Raw genomic sequence first — 18,461 nt, forward strand, 5'->3', positions numbered from 1 at the left:
AATCGAACCCGGGTCTTCGACGTGACGAGCGACGCTTTAACCATTAGGCTATCCCACCGCCCCTCTTCTGACGGGGATGGTGCACTGTAGTAGTAGTAGTAGTAGTAGTAGTAGTAGTAGTAGTAGTAGCAGTAGCAGTAGAAGATGCAGAAGCAGCAGTAGTAGAAGTAGCACTGGTACTAGTTGAAGTAGTGGTTGCAGTAGAAGTAGCAATAGCAGCAGCAGCAGCAGCAGCAGTAGTAGTAGTAGTAGTAGTAGTAGTAGTAGTAGTAGTAGTAGTAGTAGTAGTAGTAGCAGCAGTAGTAGTAGTAACTGAAGTAGTGGCAGAAGCAGTAGTAATGATAATAATGGTATTGGTCACTGGATCATCTTGTCGATTATTTACAGACCGCTAGTAGTAGTAGTAGAAGTAGTAGTAGTAGTAGTAGTAATAGTAGTAGTAGTAGTCAGTAGTAACAGTAGTAACTAGTAGTAGTAGTAGTAGTAGCAGTAACTGAAGCAGCAGTAGTAAATGATAATAATGGTGTTGATCACTGGATCATCTGGTCGATTATTTACAGACCGCTAGTAGTAGTAGTAGTAGTAGTAGTAGTAGTAGTAACAGTAGTAACTGAAGTAGTGGCAGAAGCAGTAGTAATGATAATAATGGTGTTGATCACTGGATCATCTGGTCGATTATTTACAGACCGCTAGTAGTAGTAGTAGAGTAGTAGTAGACCGCTAGTAGTAGTAGTAGTAGTAGTAGTAGTAGTAGTAACAGTAGTAACTGAAGTAGTGGCAGAAGCAGTAGTAATGATAATAATGGTGTTGATCACTGGATCATCTGGTCGATTATTTACAGACCGCTAGTAGTAGTAGTAGAAGTAGTAGTAGTAGTAGTAGTAGTAGTAGTAGTAGTAGTAGTAGTAGTAGTAACAGTAGTAACTGAAGTAGTGGCAGAAGGAGTAGTAATGATAATAATGGTGTTGATCACTGGTCGATTATTTACAGACCGCTTCCATACAGCTGGAATATTCCTCAGTGCAGACAACAAATCAAAAAGCAGTAGAAGCAGTAGCAGCAACAGAAGCTGATATAGTTGTAAATTATGTCTATGTTAGGAACATAACGACTACCGTGATACACAGCAGCGCTATAAGCGCTCGATTCATGTGACGTATGGCCAAGACACACAGCTGTGTAAACTCACCGCTTATAACATCACATAACATCGTGTAACACTTTCTAACACACTACTGTCATGATACCTTCGGCAAAGACGTGTGTGATATGTTACCTGGGCGTGTGAGACCGCGGGTGATCGGGCAGTATAACTGACTGACTGAGTTTAGTTTTACGCCGCTTTTAGCAATATTCCAGCAATATCACGGCGGGGGACACCAGAAATGGGCTTCACACATTGTGCCCATGTGGGGAATCGAACCCGGGTCTTCGGCGTGACGAGCCAACGCTTTAACCACTGGGCTACCACACCGCCCCCTCGGGCAGTATAAATCAAAGTAGGGTATTAGCGATCAAAAGCTCACCTGGAGATGCTGTTTGCCCCCCGACGTCTTTTGTTATATGTTTAGTGCCGCCCTATTTCCTCAGACTGACTGAGTTTGGTTTTACGCCGCTTTTAGCAATATTCCAGCAACATCACGGCGGGGGACACCACAAATGGGCTCCACACATTGTGCCCATGTGGGGATTCGAACCCGGGTCTTCGGCGTGACAAGCCAACGCTTTAACCATTAGGCTACCCCACCGCCCCATTTCCTCAGAAGAAAGAGTGAGCGAATTATGGTTTTATCAATATTCCAGCAATGTCACGACGCGGGACACCAGAAAAGGGCTAAACACAATGTACCCATGTGGGGAATCGAACCCGGGTCTTCGGCGTGACGAGCGAACGCTTTAACCACTAGGCTACCCCAAAGTCTATTCCTCAGAAGACGGAAGTCTATTCATCTGTAGATTATCCCTGATACAACTAACTGAAAATCGTTCCTCATATGACGTCACTGCAGTGCTCTGTCGCCAGAGTTACGTAACCTGTCTGTGGTTTCGTTGGCGGGCGAGAGTGAAGCAGGCGACGTTTTGGCAACTTTTAATCGCTCGGTATTAATTAACCACAAGTATTTTAAGAATGAATTTGGTGTTCCGCATAAGACTAACCACAAATCTTTCATATGTAATAGTTAAAAGAGTACAAAAAGGAGAAGTTTATTTGTTCTTTAACTGTTAGATTGATTCACATCGTATTTAGAATTACCAAACGATGGGCGATTTAGAAAGCAATGTGCGCCTTGAGGGTACAAGGGGAGATAACTCTATTAAGATTCTTAGCCATTACCTACACTGCCCAGAGACGGTTTTGCACTTCCTTGAATGCCCAACACATAAAAACCACGCCAGGCTCTCAAAGAAACTGTGCTCAACATAACTAAAAAGGTTTTTACAATTAACACAATGCTCGGGGATAATTTAATGTATGGTTGCATACAAAGAGCTGTGTTAGACTACCTCATTCAAACGATGAAGTGTGACATATTTTAACTGAAAATAAATTTATGTACAACAGTTTGTTAAGTGTTGGGAACATATAGGCCTTTTCGGGCCTCCGGTCGTCCTAAAACGGGGCCGCGTCGCGCCAGGCAGTCATTTGAACCAAATAGACATGCAGAGAGGTGCGCCAGGCCGACTTGTCGGTGTCCTTTGAAGTAATTAACGCCAACTAGCATTGTTTTTGACAGTACGGGGGTCAGCTCATGACGAGTTCACCACTTTCGTGAGTTCTAGCTCATGGTTTAATTAACGAGTTCACCACTTATATTACTGAATTTACAGATTTGAACAGTGTTCACACAGAGTATAAATAAGGAATGATAAATTTACCAAACGATTCGCAATGATGGCTCACGCACAGGTATATCTTAAGTTCATTCCGTCCAACCGTGGAGAAGACTATTAATTCATCAAGGATACATGTTCAAGAGCAAAAAGAAGACTGACTGACTGAGTTTGGTTTTACGCCGCTTTTAGCAATATTCCAGCAACATCACGGCGGGGAACACCAGAAATGGGCTTCACACATTGTACCCATGTGGGGATTCGAACCCGGGTCTTCGGCGTGACGAGCCAACGCTTTAACCACTAGGCTACCCCACCGCCCCACAGTATAAATCAAAGTAGGGTATTAGCGATCAAAAGCTCACCTGGAGATGCTGTTTGCCCCCGACGTCTTTTGTTATATGTTTAGTGCCGCCCTATTTCCTCAGACTGACTGAGTTTGGTTTTACGCCGCTTTTAGCAATATTCCAGCAACATCACGGCGGGGACACCACAAAATGGGCTCCACACATTGTGCCCATGTGGGGATTCGAACCCGGGTCTTCGGCGTGACAAGCCAACGCTTTAACCATTAGGCTACCCCACCGCCCCATTTCCTCAGAAGAAAGAGTGAGCGAATTATGGTTTTATCAATATTCCAGCAATGTCACGACGCGGGACACCAGAAAAGGGCTAAACACAATGTACCCATGTGGGAATCGAACCCGGGTCTTCGGCGTGACGAGCGAACGCTTTAACCACTAGGCTACCCCAAAGTCTATTCCTCAGAAGACGGAAGTCTATTCATCTGTAGATTATCCCTGATACAACTAACTGAAAATCGTTCCTCATATGACGTCACTGCAGTGCTCTGTCGCCAGAGTTACGTAACCTGTCTGTGGTTTCGTTGGCGGGCGAGAGTGAAGCAGGCGACGTTTTGGCAACTTTTAATCGCTCGGTATTAATTAACCACAAGTATTTTAAGAATGAATTTGGTGTTCCGCATAAGACTAACCACAAATCTTTCATATGTAATAGTTAAAAGAGTACAAAAAAGGAGAAGTTTATTTGTTCTTTAACTGTTAGATTGATTCACATCGTATTTAGAATTACCAAACGATGGGCGATTTAGAAAGCAATGTGCGCCTTGAGGTACAAGGGAGATAACTCTATTAAGATTCTTAGCCATTACCTACACTGCCCAGAGACGGTTTTGCACTTCCTTGAATGCCCAACACATAAAAACCACGCCAGGCTCTCAAAGAAACTGTGCTCAACATAACTAAAAAAGTTTTTACAATTAACACAATGCTCGGGGATAATTTAATGTATGGTTGCATACAAAGAGCTGTGTTAGACAACCTCATTCAAACGATGAAGTATGACATGTTTTAACTGAAAATAAATTTATGTACAACAGTTTGTTAAGTGTTGGGAACATATAGGCCTTTTCGGGCCTCAGGTCGTCCTAAAACGGGGGCGACCCGCCAGGCAAACATTTGAACCAAATAGACATGCAGAGAGGTGCGCCAGGCCGACTTGCCGGTGTCCTTTGAAGTAATTAACGCCAACTAGCATTGTTTTTGACAGTACGGGGGTCAGCTCATGACGAGTTCACCACTTTAGTGAGTTCTAGCTCATGGTTTAATTAACGAGTTCACCACTTGCATTACTGAATTTACAGTTTTGAACAGTGTTCACACAGAGTATAAATAAGGAATGATATATTTACCAAACAATTCGCAATCACGACTCACGCACAGGTAGATCTTAAGTTCATTCCGTCCAACCGTGGAGAAGACTATTAGTTCATCAAGGATACATGTTCAAGAGCAAAAAGAAGACTGACTGACTGAGTTTGGTTTTACGCCGCTTTTAGCAATATTCCAGCAACATCACGGCGGGGAACACCAGAAATGGGCTTCACACATTGTACCCATGTGGGGATTCGAACCCGGGTCTTCGGCGTGACGAGCCAACGCTTTAACCATTAGGCTACCCCACCTCCCCAGCAAAAAGAAGAGACATCCCTGGCAGTCCTGGCAGTCGTGGGAATGTATGCTGAAGACCTGTCCTGCAAGACTGTCAACAGTAAACGACATCTTGACCAAACAAGGAGCAGGTCATAACCATCAACGGGTAGACATTGATATAAAGGTAAGACGGTAGTTTTATTCAACCATTAAAAATGTAAATATTTTTTACAAATATGTTTTCATATCCCAATTATATTTTTAACAAAATTCTCTCATGGCATTACAGACAGTTAATTTTCAATTCTCTTTACCAGGTGAAAAAGATCTTGGAGACCATCAAGGGCCTTGCAACCAAGTCCACCAGTGCTTAAAATGAACGTATGGAATATATGTATGAAAGATGCTTAAAATAAATGTATGAAATGTATGTAAATTGCTCAATGTGTGTATGAAATGTTTGCAAAGTGCTTGTGATTGATTGATTGTATGAAGAAATGAACGAATGTATTTTTGACATGTCCCCCAGATTTAACCCCCACCCCCCACCGCCATTATTTCGCTAATCCTTTTTAAATTGTAAAAGGTAAAATGTGAGTTTTGTGAGTTCTCTAGTAATTGTTGTGTTAAGTTTTGTTAATAATTTTAGTATATTTATAAATATTATTTGGGATGGGGGAACGGGAGGCATTCTTACAGAAGGGGCTGAAAAGAGCGAATTATCTCGTTTGTCGATCTGGCGGTACCTCCCCCTAAAACCTCCCCTACCTACAGCGATACCCTTCCTCTGTGTTTGTATGTGCTGGCGTCGTTCAGTGCTGGCCACGTCCAATTTACACATTACTTGTCAAAGACGTGACCTTTATCTACAAGCTTCATCCATTCTGATGATTAACACTACGTATTTCTTAAATATGTATCTATAAACAAAGAAATTATCCAACATAGAAACGGTTATGTGATCCTATTTATCTTAGTAAACTAAACAACATTTGTTATTGAAACTAGAATGTATTTTATTTTTTGGTACAATAATAACAAATCAATTAATAGTTTCAAAACATTTTTTAATATAATCGTTGTTTGATACAATGCCTATCGTTTTGTGATACCGTGGGTGATGATACGAGAATCGTATCGACAGGCCGGCCACGTACCTTTCCAAAACAGTACAAGTACACGTAGGGTATACGTAGACAGGGCTCCAGATAATTTTTCAACATCAGGAGTATGTACTCCTTATTTGTTCAATATAGGAGTACTGGAAAATCTTAAATGTACATTTAGAGTACTGAATGGAAGCTAATGGACTATCAGTAATCTTGTGTTTCGTTTCAGATAAATACGTTTGTAAATGATTCTAAGACCGTACACCATTGCTGTGGTGCGTATTTGCTACGTTTTCTAAATTACTTCCTACCGTATCGTGCATATTTTTTATCCGTACATACGTCGATACGGACCTTATCTGGAGCCCTGCGTAGATATGACATATATCTCAAGGTATTGTTCCAATAAAACATTGGAATCCAGTAAATGTTTTTTTAGCTAAGCTAAAATTAATTTTCTTTGAGGACGGTAATGTTTCCTAAAATGTTAAGTACCGAGTTAACAAGTATATTGCGTTGTGAATAAATTCTTACGACATTGTTAGAGATATTTGTAAGGTATCGCAACTATGTGCTCCGTTGCACAAATAGTCTGCCTCGCAGTCCATGAAACGTACTACATTGTACATTTATTTTCCCTTCCGCTCTTACCCTATATGACTGACTGACTGAGTTTGGTTTTACGCCGCTTTTAGCAATATTCCAGCAACATCACGGCGGGGGACACCAGAAATGGGCTTCACACATTGTACCCATTACCCTATATGAAGCAGGTGTATATTTTTGCACAGGCTCAGAATGCCGTCCCCACAAGCTTTTCTTTTCAAAACTAAATGGGCGCCTTGTTTCTGTCAAAATTATTTCAGAGACTAAGCGTTAGTCATTAATGTTCTCTGCATCTATGGTATTTTTGATACAATATAATTTCCATGCTTTTAATACGTCTTTCCAAAAAGGATTATCAACTGCAACTATATTCTGAAAATTTGCTCCATATTTTAGCATATCCTTAAAAGGAAAATTGCATGGGTTACCAGGATTTGTTTTTTTTAAAGTATAGTTTGAGTGTAGATAATTTCATGGCGTTAACAAAGGTTTTAATATCAATCATCCGTATGTGCACATATTCCTCTATATGCTTGTACCCATCATGTTTTTGTACTCATCACATTGGGAACAATTTAAAAAAAAAGAAGAAAAGCGTTAGTCTGTCCTAGTTCGTACCACACACAGCAGAGATCTATGCGAAAGTTGGGGGTGCTAAAAGACTCACACCTATCTAAGTGCCTCGAACTCCGTTTCTCTAGCTTAGCGTGCTGTTAAACATGAGATACTGTTGAGATAGTGGAATACAAGGGTTATATATCTGAACTTAAATACATACATCAGCTAATTATATTCTTCCCTTAGTCGCACTCTCTGGTAATCAGGACAAATTGATTTTTGATTTTGTGTTTGTCTCTTTGAAGGTTTAAGAAATCTAAATAAAAATATCTAAAAGTGTTTCATTATAATGTATCTTCATTTTAAATAGCAGAAACGTTCGAGTTAATTTAAGGCAAACAACTATTAATGATCATATATAGAGTTTGGTCCATGTTTAGATAAACCAGATGGCGAGGTACCCCTAGCCTTGCTCCAAGGCTGTACTGAATGCTGAGCCCGTGGATGTATAGTAATTCTATCCTTCGAAGAGGCAAGTGACCGCCTCCGTGGTGTAGTGGTCAGAGCGTCCGCCCGGAGAGCGGAAGGTCGCGGGTTCGATCCCCGACCGCGTCATACCAAAAGACGTTAAAATATGGTACTTGTTGGTCCCTGTCTGGCGCTCGTCATTAATGGGTACAACAAGGACTGGTCGGCTCGGAGTCAGTATAATGTGTCTGAGTGGGGTATTCATGCTTCACTGCGGCATGGTATCTCAGTGGGCTAGCACTATAAAACCAGCTTAAGTCTGGGCTAGTACAAGCAGCCGCACATACACATACACACGCATGCACTTCGTCATATGAGCGAAATATTCTCAAGCACGACGTTAAACCCAATTTCACCTTACCTCACCTCGAAGAGGCAAGTCTAGGTAGTAGGATCCCTGTTATTTATCATTTTTTAGAAATTATCATTTAAAGTGTTAATATATACCTTAGAGACTTATGCAAGTCTAAGGTACCCCATGAAGCGGTCGTTGTTGGCACCGTCAAAGTCGTCGGGATAAGATGACATGCAATGAACCAAAACACCGATCCTGACATCCGATTATTTTACTTTTTTAGTAGCCACTCACTCTTGCAACAAGCATGATATAGCTTGCTTGGAAACTCTTTTCACCTGAAATTTAATCAGGATTATTTGACCACTATTATGTGTTTTGATCGTTAAATTAATGAATGATTACGGGGAGACAGTTTCCTAATTTTACACAAATTACAATGTCTAGACCTAAAACGCTTTGCAAATTTACGCAAATGTAACTGAGGCTATATAAAATGGATGTTTCCTTTTCATGGATACAGTTGTCACAGTCTCGTATTGTATTTTTCTAAGCCTGTAACTGAAGCGGTGTTCTTCTGTTTAATACCGAAATCCATTCATAATTTTCTGTCGGTGGAACCTGGAAGTCGAATTTTGTGGACCACTGAACTGTCTGTTTGAGCCCAACCCATATCATTACTTTCCCGATTATGAGATTAGAGTGACGCCCCTTGTCAATTGCGGAAGCAGGTGGCGCTATACAGGAAGTACACGTGTGGTGTTTTGACGTTCAGTCAACTTCAATATTGTTTAGATACTGTCTGTTACAGAAGAATCAGCAAGGTTTTAAGACAATCAAAATGAGAAGGGCACATATAGGTAATATACACAGATAATTATGTTTCTTATCTCAAATTATTTATGTGTAATTACACATGTTTATTGTGAAACCTGTTTTCGATATTTATTTCTGTCACTGTCAGCTCTGTAAAGTCGCAATATTTATTACGAGACACTATTTGGCCTAGTCGGGTGTCAGTTATTTTATTAATCACGAGTAGTCGTGTTCAGGTGCAAGCAAATTAATATGGCGCCGAGGAAAAAGATTACACAACAAAAATCTACTTATATATTTTGAATCTACTTTTACTTTTACTTTTTAATGTGAGTTTTACTTTTATAAGAGGGCTCTGATTTCATGTGTTTTTCTCTCAGTGTTTTTCCACAGTTTATGACCACGAGAAGTAGATGAATGCTTTGAAGGTGAAAAAAACACAGGATGAACATCAGAGTTAGCTGGGTCCGACTGTCAAGACATTAACATGCATCACGCCATGAGGGAATGCTTGACAGGGTGATGAATGGTTATGTCATGACATTTGGACCCCACCGCGTCTCTCGGCTACATGCTGTGTTTGTCAGATCCTGAAGTGTGAAGCCTATTTCTGGTGTCCCCCGCCATGATGTTGCTGGAATATTGCTAAAAGCGGCGTAAAACCAAACTCAGTCAGTCAGAGCCTGACACTGACAGAGCTCTTGTTTGCAACCGGAGCAAAATGTCTGACATTAATATGTTGACATCTTAAGGGATGAGACAGCAGCATTTGTATAATAGGAGGGTGTGTAATGGGAGTCATTTCATTGGGGGTCAAATATAAAGGGCCCTGCTTCAGCTCAGGGGAAACCATTCCATCATATTAGCCTACATGTTATTAACCCCATATCCCACTATAGTTACTATTAGTTATCCTAATGATGGTCATTTCACAGAGGGCAGATGATTAGGTGAAGAAAGTTGAACTGTGATCAGGTGAGATGGGGTGACAGTGCCAGATAAACCCTGTAACTATAGTAACTGTAGGTTATTGGTTGCGACCTATGGGGTACCAGTGCCAGGTAAACCCGCTCAGTAACCATAGTAACTGTATGTTATTGTTACAGGAGACATGGGGTACCAGAACCAGGCCCAACTGGTGGAGGAAGAAAACCAGGTGTTGGAAGATGCACTGTCAGGGAAAGTGAAGGCTCTGAAATCTGTGAGTGGAATTTGTGACGTGATGTTGTCTTTTGAAATTCCTTTCATGCATACCTAGGTATGCAAAAGGATATTTCCCCATTGTAAATTCCTAGTTACTGTCCCCAGCAGTTTATTCTAGTTGTAAAAGACGAGAATATCATTTTGTTGGTGGGTCAGTCAAATGCATTATGTCAGTCGTATAGTAAGATCCACCCAGGTATTCGAGCCACTGTCTTATTGCGAAGCATCCTCGATTATCTCCAGGGAATACGTTATGATAAATCTCCACTAAGCCCTGGATGCATCTATGGCTCTGCCCGATGATTTTATTACCTCCCTTGGTTGGCTTTTTATCCAATCAGGTGTCTACGCTGGGAAGTTGAGCGTACCAATCACAACTCACTTTCGCTTCTTAAATTATCTAATTGATTAAACTTGGCAACACAATTGTTGCAGAGGTATTCTGAAAGAGGTAGAAGGAGTTCTTGCATATAAGTTTCAGACCTGTCAATTTGTCTGTATGATTTCCCCCCAAAATCTGAGTCACACTGCCAACAAACCTTCGCGGCTGCAACCGCTATCTTTGTTGACACTGGCAAGTTTGGTTGTAATTGCGGCTTACCTGATTGGCTACTGTGAGAATGTGGAGCCAGCAAAGGGAGGTAATAAAATTATCGGGCCAAGCCATAGATGCATCCAGGGTACTTGTGGAGATTTATCGGAACATATACCGTGGAGATTATCGAGGATGATTGCGAAGGAATCCTAAGAAAACAACAACAACAACATAACATTCATCCCCAGAACAAAACTCATATGAAAAGTCTTATGTCTGGGATGATACACTATGTCACGATACGATACGCATTGCGATATTTTACCTGCGATACGATAGGTATCAAGATACATACACCTTGAAAGACTGGCACAGTATTAAGGTTTAAACTGATTTTTTTCAAGTTATGTGTGTATAACAATAACACTATTGTAATAAACAAGCACAAAACTCTATCATACTTGCCTATTTTTCTCTAAATAAGTACTTTAACATGTTAAAGATAAAACTGTTTTGAAAAAAAATTGTGTATCATTTTGTATCAATACACCAGTCGACGATACGATAGCTGTTTCAAACTTACATGTATCGCGATGTATCGGTGAATCGTCCCAGTCCTAAAATGTCTTATGTTTCATATAAAGAAATTAATCTCAGGAATTCTGTTTAAGAAATGAGTCTATACAATAAATGCATGATTCGAATGACTAATGACAAGTATCCACCATTAGTAACAAGCAAATCTGATATCGTCACACAAACATATGTCAATGAAAGTCCCTACAACCAATTAACTATTGTACACAGACTGATAAACTTGGGAGAGGTGTCAAAAGCAGGGCATATGGTATCTTACAATCTGAATAATGTTTCATGTAGTGGTGAACTCCTCAACCATCTGTCATGCGTACAAGCCCATTAAGCCTTTATGGCCCACCTTTACATGTTTTGACCGAAAGAAGAAGTAATTGAACTAGTCTGTCCTGATACTAATGAGAAAACACGAAATGCTGGAATGGCAGTCTAAGTAAACTTAGGCTCAGTATTATCCGGTTACACTGCTTTACTGAGTCTAACAAAACCTTGTGGAAGGTCGCGTCAGGTAACCTTTTCAATGGACCAATCAGAACACAGCTTACCAAATCGTGAAAGTTGACATTCGCACATACCTTTTGAACTTTTACCTCGAAAAAGTTTTGTACCCGAACGATTCCAAATGCTATTATCCGTACGATCACTTCCGAGTGATGAACATGGAGCACGCCACAAGAGTGAGTAAACAGTCGCTGAGAATAGCGTTTTGTCAGTATTCAAGGATGTCAGCTTGCGGAAATATTAGCTAATGGTAGCCATGTCAACAGAAACTCAAAAGCGTCTATTCTGCAGGTCATATATCTGTGTTTTATGCGGATTTTCATTTGTTATGAGATCAGTGACCGGGGAAGAGAAAATCCATTTTGTAAGTCCCGCCAACCCTAAATAGTAGCCGTTGTCTGATTGGTTAAATCCGTTCGGCCGTCTCGCGTTTGATTGGACGGTCATAGGTCGCTCAAAGGTTACCTGACGCGACCTTCCAAAAGGTTTTGTTAGACTCAGTATAGCAGTGTAACGAATAATACTGAGCCTAAGTTTACTTAGACTGGCTGGAATGGATATGTTTTATCCGTCAGACTCATATGTTATAGTAGTAGATCTGCTTGTAATAGGTGTTTCTGTTTGTCATTTTCAGCTAAGTATCGATATTGGAACAGAAGTGAGGACACAGAATATGCAGTTGAGAAACATGGTGAGTCAGATGTGTCTACATGTCTTACATGTGTAACCCGTGAAGATCCAGGTTAGAATTGGTCTTCAGCAATCGATGCTTGTAGTGAAAGGTAACTAACGGGATCGGGTGGCTTGCTGACTTACTAGTAGTTGATACATGCCATCGTATTCCAATTGCATAGATCGATGCTGATGCTGCCAATCACTAGATTGTCCTAGACCAGACTAGTTCGGATTATTTAGACCGCTGCCAGTGTCATATATCTGGAATATTGCTGAGCACTCTATTAAACTGACTGACTGACTGACTGACTGAGTTTGGTTTTACGCCGCTTTTAGCAATATTCCAGCAACATCACGGCGGGGGACACCAGAAATGGGCTTCACACATTTTACCCATGTGGGGATTCGAACCCGGATCTTCGTCGTGACGAGCCAACACTTTAACCACTAGGCTACCCCACCGCCCCCTCTATTAAACAACAAACAAAACAAATCTTGCATGTGTATCGACAAGAATTTACAGTTGTCACAAGAATTTGAAAGTCTGTTTTCTGTGTGGAACAAATGTTGCTTCATGAGCCCTTGGCAATGTGTCATGGTTGCAGCAAAAGGCTGGAAGACCAAAGAACCAACAGCTTATCTGGAAATGTCACAACAGAATTCGCTTTTTTATTGACAGTATGTGCACAATAGGCCATTTGGGTAATTTACATTTGTGACACGGGTAATACCGGTATGCATTTGTCACTTTTGTGTTATAAGTAAAGCCCACCCCCAGGCCCTTTTTTCAAAATCCTGAATCCACCTCTTCCTATCATATCAATGCATCTGTTGCAGGATGATGACTTTGACACTTCGGGAAACATCCTCCAGGCAACGATGGGACGACTGAAGGCGCTGACAAAAGCTGGACACTACAAAATCTGGATCTACATGATCTTGTTCTGTGTGTTTGTGTTTCTAGTTTGTTGGTTCATTGTTAGATTCAGGTGACCGAAAGTAACTTCTATTTATACTGACAACTACAAAAATGCCAACTAGAAAGACATTGAACTCAGAATCATAACATTTTGCTCACTTCAGTTGAACCCTTCTTGCTGTTTTTATTATTTAGATGTTTTAATCTCCTTTGCATTTTTTTGTCACAAAAAACTCTCTGAATGCAACACAAATAATTGATGCAATATCATAAACAGGAAAATGTAAACAGAATTATGAGGACTAAGATATTTTGTAAATAAGTAATTATGATACTTATTGGAATGGCATTTAGTGTTGTTAAAAAATAGTTACGTCTCTTCATACATATGCTACTCAGAAGACGTTAAGGTTGAACATGGTATTACGGATGAACCAAAAAAATATGATCATGCTGAAAAAGACTCTGTAGTGGTTTATGGCATGACGGATTAACTATTGTGACATGAAGAACTGAATGATCCTTGGTATGACAGAATAATGATAGTTATTTAGAGGAATTAAGAGGTAATTAAGTTCCTTGAGAACAATATTTGCTCACTGTATATGCAGCCAGTGTTCTTTGATTTGTACAATAACTGGTGCAGGGCTTGATAATTTCACCAGTTTGACATGTTTAAAGATAGACTGGAAACCTCACTAAATGTCTCAATGTTTGTGCTGCTAAGTAGGTCATTTTGTTGTATTTCAGGTATATTGATTATAGTCTTGGCCCATGAAGATCCGGGTTAGAATTGATCTTCAGTAACCCATGCTTGTTGTAGGAGGCGGCTAAGGAGATCGGGTGGTCAGGCTCGCTGACTTGGTTGACACATGTCATCGTATCCCAGTTGCGTATATCGATGCTCATGCTGTTGATCACTGGATTGTCTGGTCCAGACTTGATTATTTACAGACTGCCTACATATAGCTGGATTATTGCCGAGTGCTTCATAAAACTAAACTTACTCACTCAGTGATTATAGTCTTGAAGGTCTTCACTGTAACAACATATTCAGCTGCATTGTGAATCTGTTTGTTCTCCATCGTTGATGCTATCAGCCTAGTCACTTGTTGACACTATGTAATAGGGTTTTGGAGATGCGTTTGTCGTAGATGATACACAAAGAGGGCGAGAATTTAAACCACACATTAATTGCATGTGAGACTGAGAGGTAGAAGATAAATTTTATTTATATGTTGATGAAACCTAAATGTTTCTGATGATAGCGAGTGTGGAGTTTTACCCATTCTGAACTGTGTTTTGGTCAAATTCTGTAGTGTAAACAAAAAAATATGGACTGTTCAGTAAATGTTTGAGTTTGGCAATAAGGCTGTAACGATTCACTCACATATTCGGTGAATCGAACCGTAGCACTTCATAAATTCAATTCAGTTATTCGTGGTCACCAGAACCGAATATTAACAAATATTTACAAATTTTTTAAGGGAGCATGTTTTACTTGAACCCTTGTGTACTTTTGGAAAGTGAAATATGCAAGTATTGAATATGTACTAGCCTTGCAGTAGCGCAAGTCATGTTAGTTTGCCAAGGCCGCACATAGTACTGTCATTGTCAACTAGAACTATTACATACCAAATTTGAGTGTCATGAGATCACTGGTTATTGTTGTGACAAATCAAAACTGTCAAAATGGGCGTTCCATATTGTACATCAATCACTTAACTACAATATTGTATTCGTGAATAATTATTCGTATTCGTTACCCAATATTCATGATACATATCGTATTCTCCACATAGTGTATTCGTTGCAGCTCTATTTGGCACACAGTTCTTAGAAAAATTACAGATGGGTATAGCAGTTTTGGGTGCTTGTTGGAGAGCATGCTTATTGAATTTGTGTTCGTCACATTTTATTTGTCATGGTATTGCTTCCATACTGATGAAAGTTGTGTATTATAAACTAATCCTGGTACCATGGTAACCTGTCTTCATCTGTTTCTTCCTCTAGTCATGAAACTCACTTTAATGAAACTTGTGTGTCACCATGGTTACAAGCGTGATTCAATTTCCATGGAATCAGTACACAGGATATAAATCGTCTGTATGCTTGTATTTTAGAGGGTGATGTTTAAAATGTGTCCCCATGGTTACAAGCGTGATTCACTTTCCTTGTATTCTGTACACAGGATACAGAGGATGATATTGTGTAAATATATATTGTTTGTAGGTACTAATTATTTGTGTATGGACGATATTCAGGACATGTTATTGAGCTGTTCTTGTTGTCCCTGAGGTGTGTTTTTCAACTAAATACACATCCAGGAAGAGTCATGCCTATATTGTTAAGTGATTACATACTGTAAATATGAACATTCTATTTTATGACCATTGTAAATACTGCATGTTGTAAGCCAGGTGTACATGTGAATAAATCTACTTTTATTGTTTCTTATATTTGTGTTTGCTGCTTCTTGGAATAAGAGAATGTCCTGTGTTTGATCAACTGACGCAGTGTCACTGACTGACAAATTGAGGTAGTTGCTAAGAAAGAGTTTTCATCTAATGATTGTATTGTTTGAATAAACACAACAATCCAACTGTGTAGCAGTTGGTTGTTGTATGCGAGAGTAGACACTAAGTCATACTTACCAAATTAAAGTGCAAAATATTCTGAGGGAAATAAATAAGGGATCGCATGAAAGGACACGTGTTCCTTTATTTTTTTCCAGGTTTCTTCACAAGTTGTATGATACAAAGCTTGTGAAGAAACCTGGGAAAAAATATAGGAACACTTGTGCTTTCATGTGATCCCTTATTTTTTTCCCTCAGTATACATCCTCCAATGTGTAAAATAGTGGTATGTTTCTATAAGAACAGACCGTTGCAAGCTTGGGTGTTCATGTTGTGTAACTAAGAGCACTCATATTTTCTCGCAAAAGAAAAAGAATCTAAAGAAATGTAATGATATATGAATTTTCTTTTTAATTTGTAGTGATATTGCAATAAATACAAAGGTCTCAATAACTCTTCCTTGTGATAAATATTGGGTTATTGACCAATCAGCTTATAGCAAAGCGAATCAAATGACATGTTTGTATAATTGAGTCTGGACCATACAATCCAGTGACGGACATCGTGAGCATCGATCTACACAGTTTGGATACAATGACATGCTCAAACGAGCCTGGTCACCCAATACGGTTAGTCGCATCTTATGACAAGCACAGTTAAGCTCTTCATAGGCGACATAATTATGATTTGTCCAGGACAGATGGGTGTTTGAAGGTGTTTCAGACATTCACAGTAACTGGGGTGGTGGGCTAGTCTAGTGGTTAAAACATTCACTTGTCACGCCAAAGACCTGGGTTTGATTCCCCACATGGATACAATGTTTGAAGCCCATGTCTGGTGTCCCTCGCCATGTTATTGCTGGAATATGGCTAAAAGCGGTGTAAAACTAAACTCACTTCACATTAACTCCTGCACACAGTGATATAGAACTACTAACGACAGTGAAAAGGAAAATACTTTATTCTTTATCAACTAAACATGACCTGGTTCACTTACCAGCACTAACATGTTGCTTAAAATGAATAATTGCCGTTTGAAAAATAGATTAAGAAATATTCATACAACCTCATGCCTACCAGCAAACAAGGCTGGATTTGACCCCAGTTTGTGCTTTACTTAATAACAGAATGTATAGAACTTGGTATGTCATATTTCAATTTCCTCATTTTCCAGATTTTCTCATTTTTAAATGTATAACCCCCAGAGACAAACTTGCTTTTTCACATATTTTAGCCAAAGTGTGCATGTGTATTACACATAAAGACCAAAAGAAAGAATTGTAAGATGCCTTGCTGAACATACCCATATTTTAAACTTTTAATTACTTTAAACTTTGACATTTCCAAACGAGTGCCTACCTCTACTTTCATGATACAAAATGTATGATATACATTTGCAGCCAAGGCCAAATTTAGAAAGTCAAGACCTGAACGTGAAATACAGTGTCCCTCTTGCAAGTTAGACTTATCAGATAACCCATTAAGTCACTGAGACCCTTGTCTTAGCCTTATAAGATCGCTTCGTGAAATAGGACCACGAATCTCTTTTAAACTGTAACTAACAATAATAATCAAACCATCAATTCAACATCAAGGAACATGTAACAATGTAACTTGCGTTTTCTCGAGACAAGGGAGATAACCGACTCCAGAACCCAGTTGCCAGACAGTTGCTCAGTTATCTCCCTTGCCTGGGGAAGACTAACTTTGGGATGAAAACCTTTAAGTAGGCGTAACAAACTAAATATACTAGCAGTGTATGAAATAAGCCAAGACCCTGCCAGACATGGATTTAACCAGAACAGACAATCCAAACAATTTTTTTTTGATGTATGGAACATATCTTAATTTTTTGCCAGACCATCGGGCGGGCGGGCGTGCTGGCTGGCTGGCTGTAAATTTACAGCGTCCGTCAGAAATCTAGCCCGTCTCGGGCGGTCGTTCGGACCTTATTTCATACACTGATACTAGCAGACAAAGCTAAGGTAGCGTGTAGTCATATTACAGTGTTTAACCTGTACATATATATTGCACAGTAAGTGAGTTTTACGCGACTTTTAGCACTGTTTCTGCCCTGCCACAAGAAGAGACTTCGATGTTTTGGTTACCCTTCCAACCAGCTGTGTTGCAGGGTAAAAGATGTTTACTGGATCGGGGGTGGGGTGTTTTGACCCCTTCTTTTGATAATGACTTTAGATCACACTGAAGATTGTTTTTTGCGCTGGCGGAGCCAAAGGGGGGGATTCAGGGGGTTCAAACCCCCTCCTTTCAAAATTCCTGGATCCGCCCATGGCTATACTTTACTTTTTACAACATCGTACTCTCGGTTTTCCCGAAATGTGTGATGTCTCAACTCAGATGTTGGTGGCTGAGTGGGTTAGATCGCTGGCTTTGACTCAACCGTACACAAGTGCTAGAACCTGTACATTGCCGAGAAATTGTAATCCCAAATGTAACATATGTTACATTTGACCACTTTCTAAATGACATTGTGTATTCACTATATGATAAATCGGGCGTACACTAAAACAACACTGCGTTTTGCAGTATCTCCATTGGGTGACATTATGCCTTAAACATGCCTCATTCTTACAATGTCATTATATGGTAAAGGTATTATTGCCCCGTTTTCTATCGTACGGTTTACAACATATGTTAGAAATAAACATGTAGTCGTAAAATATTATTTTTACGACCCGGAAACACCCGACTAATTATCTCTAACAAACCATATTAATATTATTAGCAATATTCCAGCAATAT

At 39.8% G+C, this 18,461-nt stretch overlaps 1 protein-coding gene across 1 annotated transcript; it reads left to right on the top strand.

Annotated features, from left to right (window-relative positions):
* The first annotated feature begins 8,611 nt into the window (after nucleotides 1–8,611).
* On the top strand, nucleotides 8,612–13,571 carry LOC124262278 (BET1 homolog). Its single transcript, XM_046696765.1, has 4 exons — nucleotides 8,612–8,740; nucleotides 9,803–9,897; nucleotides 12,164–12,220; nucleotides 13,042–13,571. Exons 1-4 carry the CDS (start codon nucleotides 8,722–8,724, stop codon nucleotides 13,195–13,197), a joined length of 327 nt encoding a protein of 108 aa, XP_046552721.1. The 5' UTR covers nucleotides 8,612–8,721; the 3' UTR covers nucleotides 13,198–13,571.
* Nucleotides 13,572–18,461: the final 4,890 nt, after the last annotated feature.

The sequence above is a fragment of the Haliotis rubra genome, unplaced genomic scaffold (genome assembly GCF_003918875.1).
Source record: "Haliotis rubra isolate DU_JTF1 unplaced genomic scaffold, ASM391887v1 Scf83, whole genome shotgun sequence".
Taxonomy (NCBI): domain Eukaryota; kingdom Metazoa; phylum Mollusca; class Gastropoda; order Lepetellida; family Haliotidae; genus Haliotis; species Haliotis rubra.

Coding starts and splice junctions, on each gene's coding strand:
- LOC124262278 (XM_046696765.1), top strand. Junction 9,898..12,163: donor AAGTGAAGGCTCTGAAATCT/GTGAGTGGAATT, acceptor TGTCATTTTCAG/CTAAGTATCGATATTGGAAC. Junction 12,221..13,041: donor ATATGCAGTTGAGAAACATG/GTGAGTCAGATG, acceptor CATCTGTTGCAG/GATGATGACTTTGACACTTC.